The sequence below is a fragment of the Lottia gigantea genome (assembly GCF_000327385.1).
Source record: "Lottia gigantea unplaced genomic scaffold LOTGIsca_61, whole genome shotgun sequence".
Classification (NCBI taxonomy): domain Eukaryota; kingdom Metazoa; phylum Mollusca; class Gastropoda; family Lottiidae; genus Lottia; species Lottia gigantea.
The window spans coordinates 1,674,842-1,680,760 of record NW_008710086.1 but is presented as its reverse complement, the minus strand read 5'-3'; the positions used below and the strand labels follow the sequence as shown (position 1 = coordinate 1,680,760).

General features: G+C 35.1%; 1 protein-coding gene across 1 annotated transcript; it reads left to right on the top strand.

Annotated features, from left to right (window-relative positions):
• Positions 1 to 4,047: 4,047 nt before the first annotated feature.
• LOTGIDRAFT_128314 (hypothetical protein) lies at positions 4,048 to 5,688 on the top strand (the record flags this gene model as incomplete). The annotated part of the gene is made up of 2 exons (XM_009064307.1): positions 4,048 to 4,278; positions 5,554 to 5,688. 2 exons carry the CDS (start codon positions 4,048 to 4,050, stop codon positions 5,686 to 5,688), a joined length of 366 nt encoding a protein of 121 aa, XP_009062555.1.
• Positions 5,689 to 5,919: the final 231 nt, after the last annotated feature.

The window sequence follows — 5,919 nt, the reverse complement described above, 5'->3', positions numbered from 1 at the left end:
TGCGTTGGAAGATTTTCAGACAACTGCACACAGAAATTATATTTATTATCTTTGAATAAAATAGTTTCTTTTAGTTTTCTGATCCCGAACAATTTAACGATTTTTAAAGAGAATGGCGTGATTTTTTCTCCACTTTTCAATTTTGATCATAAAACACCATACTTTAAGTGAGAGCGTATTTCGTCATTTCGCCTACGTAAATCTCAAATTTTATTGCAAATTACAGCTATGTTGTTGAAATGTGCAGTTATAAAAATCGATCGAAATGCTGCTTCTATTCACTAGATTCCTACGTGATACTGAGAATGAGTTGCACTGAAGTTTGATTCTTTGGTTGGTCGCAAGTTTATGATAGAAAAACTAAATTAAATAAAATGAATGGAGTTTTATTTCTTACTTATATGCGCCATGTGACTAATGGAAAATTTTGCCAGGACAGCATTAGCCTGCTCTTTTTGATTTACAAAAAGGGATCTTTGAAGTGCACCACCTGTTTTTTCATCTCAGCCCCGCTTACCTGCATCACTGACAGGGGGAAACCGTGTTGAAATATCTGAAGGTATTATCCTATGTCGGGTATATGTTAGAGAAACCAATTCAATGATATTAAAGAGTTACAATAAACCGATTTTAATTGAACTGACAGTAATTAAGAATTTTTGATTAAAACTGTATTGGTTTTAAACCTTGGTTACCAACGAACTCGATTTTACATGAGAAGCATATTAACAATTAATTACGTAATACTCCGGGGATTCAAGGTCTTTATGACTGTTCATGGAATGTCAGGATAAAGCAATTAGAATTGTTAGCATGCTGGGAATACGAGGATTCAACTTGGCAGAGGAACTAAAGGACTTTATTGCTTTTTTGGGAGTCGGCATTTAGCTTATGTAAGAATAAAGCAAGAAGAAGCGTAAGCATGTCAGGTGAAGGAGGATTCTGTAGACAAGCTTGATTGGCGATGACATGTTTTGTTTCCAGTCCAGACTACTTTTACAACAAACAACAAAGCTACAGTTCAAAATGGTTTAGGGCAAGGCTAGGACTTGGAATGATTGGTTTAACCCAGGATATAGAGTTAAAACTGTTATCAGAAGTATAATGAAGTAAAGTGAACTGGTATTGATTATTAATCAATAATTAACAGTCCATAATGACCAATCAATATCAACCATTATATAAATCTTTATGGTCTCAAACTGTCAATATTAAAGATATAGTGAGTACTATTTTATAGAGTATAGTTTTAAATATTTATATCAGAACAGAACCCTTTTCTTTAACACCTGCTGCTACATACATATGTATTACAATTATAACAAATCTCATCTGATGTTGAACACTTGGAGACATAATCGAGTCACAATTCCTGTTTTTGTTTTAAACTGACCATACCCTCTCTTTAACTATTGTGGTGGCATTCTGTCAATATAAATTGGGTGTGGTCTGGTTATAGTTAATTTAACTTGTCCTGAATCTAGTTCATTAAAGACTTTTTTAATTAATGCTTGAAAGGTGCTTGAGAAGAGTCGTGGACAATATTTCCCGAATACAAATTCGACTATTGCAATCTTAAATTCAACACATTAAAGCATTAAACCGAGGCCCCAGTTTCTTTTTGGATTGTGTATGATCTAGATTTCTCAAAACTTAGAAATCGAAAATGACTTTTCCCAGTTAAAATATCGTATTACATACTGCATGTCGTTGGACGGTTTCATTAGCCCGTATCAGGAGCAGAAGAGTAAACCTCAATTTAATTCTATCCCTCTCCTTCTCATGCAATGACATTTCCGCCTTAAGAAGTCCTAAAATAGAAATATTGCATGATAAAACACGAAAATATCGCGTCAGTAAAATATATTGATTATAGAGTGAAGAATCAAATACTTCTCAACTCGTTAGGTTGAGAAAACTGTTGAATTGCTCGTGAAAGGTCGCGATTCGTTGATGAGTTTTCAGATTTTCTTTCACTTCAGTAGACAACCTTTATAATAGGTGATGTGGTGTGAACGACAGGCTGTGAAACTTTACTCCAGATCATGGAGATCAAGGAAATGCGTCCCTCACACGTAGTCTTCCTGTATTGATATTTCCAGATAGTTATATCGATTATATCATAAATGTATATTTCATATACAATACACTACAAGAACGAGTCGTTTCAATGCTAAAGCTCTTCTCAAAGGGATATAGTAAAGAGGTTTTCTAGCCTTTTTATGTGTATCGGGGACATCTTTGACTACATTTTGGGCATTCCAATTCTTCGTCCGATGCCTGTGTCCCTGCAATTCCAGAAAGAGTTAACCGGAAATGACGCAGTTTCTATAACAATTCATAACCAACCTACCTCCAGACCACAACAACAAATTATATATTATACGGATCATTTGTTTTGTCCCCATCAATATATTCTATGCAATACAGTAAAAATATGTGTTCTGCTAATCTTTGGTTTATTATTTCGTAGTTGGGTGAATCTTAACGACCTGTGGGCAAAATGTCGGTACGATTTCATAGCAGGAAATGCTGTGGTAACAATAAAGGACAACGCATGGAACACCCTGTCCAACCTTCCAAATATTTAGCATCTATAATATCGTCTTCAATAACTTGAATTAAAGTAGGCTACGGTATACCCAACGCCAAAAATGACCGTAAGAACTGCGAATACATGATATACGGGCCTGGGCACACTGTTCGTCGTCTATTCCCACCCCAATACTCCTCCTATTAATCTTATCGTCCGTTCACACTGCTAAATTTTTATATCTAAAGCAAAAATGGAATACAGTATATCTGATGTCAAATCGACTGATGATATACTGGGATGTGCTTTATAATCTAGTATCATTCTCCTTTCTGTCCCTAGAGAGAGACAAGAAACTAATCTAAGCCGCGAAGATACACAATATACAAGTATTAATTCCAGACAACCGATCGATAGCTTTAAAATGTTACAGATTCCTTCACAGAGTAGATCATTGATAACCTCTTCTTATTGACGGCACGAACAAAACCACGAAACAAAGTATATTATAGATATCTTTTATATGGAGTCCTCTTCACACCAATAAAACGGAATAATAAAATTAACAAATGTATTTTTTATGGAATCGTTTCTTTAGAAAATTGACTCCATTTGATAAAATCACCCAATAAATTTTGCTTATTTACCAACACAAGCACGGACCACATTCGAAACAAAATCTCAAGGTATTCACGTAGCTGTATTTTAATGAATATCTTCAGAATTAGATATTAATAGATTGCCTCTATTTTTCAAGAAAATAATTACTTGTCTTTTTTACGCTTTTTGTAGCATTTCGTTCATATCGTTGGCGTTTTTTTTTCATACTTTAATTATTTTACTTAACTTACCGTTGTCTTGCTCTTGCATGGATTGAGTTATGTTTCAATTATTTTTGCTGAATCCCCTTAAACCTTTTTGATGGCTAGCTTTTTTTTCTGGAAACTGAATTTTAAGCTTCACAGCTTAAGTAAAGGGACATTTGGGGGGTTGATTTTAATCGTAAATATATGTAAATAGTCTTCAGAAGTACTAGAATGTACGAAAATCACCTAATTCATAAAATACTCCTAACTAGGAAGTTTATTCATTATTTCTATATATGTATTTTCTGTATAGCACAGAGCATCTTAAATTGACGAGTCGTCATTTTAACATTAAAACGCAGATAATACTGGACACACATGGATTTGAAGGCTCAAATTTCGACGGTGAGATGCGATCACTATTACTGATTGGCTTAGCTAAGCAATTCCAGTTGCTGAGACTAAAGTATAAATGGCCTACCTGTACCTTTAATGTGTTGCTCAAAAGGGGTTGTTGCCACCACTATGTTATTTGAATGGCTTTTATTATTTTTATTGATTGTACATTAATTTAAATGATGTTTTATATGTTATGTTAGTTTTCAGAGTGAAATTTATTTAGTGTCTATTATCCTTTCCAGAATCAAAGGAGATATTATTTTTGACATTTATTGGTTTTAAAAGTTCTGATTATCGTTTTTTTACAGAATGTTTAAGAATAATTCGGGAGTTCAGCAGTTATTTCGTGAGTTACGGGATCTGAAGACGACAGACGAGTTGCGGATGAGTGAAGTTTTGGAAAAACATGCCAGCAAGGTGATGAGTATATTGGACGATAGCATCAATAACATAGACAGCGTGGACATCACATTAGAGTTACTTCATAGAACAGGGGCATCACACAAAGGATATCAAGGCTTCACGGCAGAATTATTTTGGGTAAGTCTATCGGATGGATTGGGTTAACTGTGGTCAAGGCAGAGATCGGGAGGGAGGAAGCGGGATGGTTCCTCAAAGTTTGTTTAATTGTATATTGCGCTTGAGTTACTCCATAGAACAGATGTATCACACAAAGGTTATCAAGGATTCACGGGCTCGTGGCTTTTCTACGAATGATTTAGATGGAGGGGTGCTCTTAATATTAATCTTAACGACCTCAATGATGCGAAATTTGTTAAAAATGTAAAACCATCGAGTTATGTATCTTTTAAAGGTATTGTAAAGAGATTTTCTAAATTTTTTTATGTGTATCGGGAATACTGATAGCTTAAATTTGCACCATTCCAACTTTCATTCCGACGTCTGTGGTTCTTGCAATTCCACTAAAACTAGCGCTTTTTATGACGTCACTAGAAAGGAGCTATCGAAAGCTACCATTTATATTTTGCAGTTCCCTCAAGTGACGTCATAAAACGCGTAAGTGGAATTGCAAGAACCACAGACGACGAAATGAAAATTGGAATGGTGCAAATTGATGCTATCAGTGTCCCTTCTTTACTATCCCTTTAACGGATACTTCACTCGATGGTGCAAAGGTGTAACGAGTAATCGATTAAGATGAGCTCATATATGTAATATATAGTAATTATTACTGTATGATGTTTGTCTTCTCACATCAATTGCAGCGAGTTCACTCGGTTACTGTGATTATATTGTATAATATAGTAGATTTTCTTCGTGGTAAATTGTCTGATAGCCTTCCTCTTTTATCAGTTCATATTATTCCGCTGTGTGTTTTCATATAGATATTAAGCCATTTGTAAATCATTTGGTTCGTCTGGGATATAATTAATCCGATACTTGCTGACTCTGAAAGTAGAAAGGGTCGGTCCGACACTAGCCGATAACACATTCTGACCTCCGAAAGTTTTTATTCACAGAGGTCAGTCTCAAACGTGCTTCACTTTTCACTTTCACCTACTGACTTGACACCTGCCCTCATAAAGTTGAAAAAGGTGAACTTTTGTGATCTCGCGGACCCTTTCTGTCAGTCAGGTCTTGGCCAACCCTTTATTATCAGAATTACTCTCACCCAGTTACAGCTTATTCAATTGAGAATTAATCCCCGTATGACTTCGGCAAAATTCTCGGCATTAATATTTCGCAGGGTTTTGGTACTCATTGAAGGCTTGTTGGTAAAATCGTTTGGTCGCCAAATCTGTGTGTTGCTCTTTACTTTCGTTCTATTAATCCGCAATTCTGTTTTTCTTTCAGGAAATTGAGCAACCTTTCTTAGATTCAGTAAAACTGACTTTAGGTGATAGATACACAGACAATATGGACTCCATCTATAAAATTACCATCAAATTTATTCTGGAAAACTTAATCAAAGGCATGAAAAACTCATGATAACAATCAATGTTAAATATAACTTGTTGGATTCAGGACGGAGTTGTACAGAGGATACGATTTTTTTGGAATGTGTCTTGGATTCCGTCAAGCAAGCTGGAACTGAATGAGTTTGCAGAAAGCTCAAATCAATATGTGAGCGTATGGGTTTTATCATAGCAGAATTCTACTTGTTTTGGATTTAAACGCAAGTATTTGGAAGCAGAATAATATGATTTTTGGATCTATTAT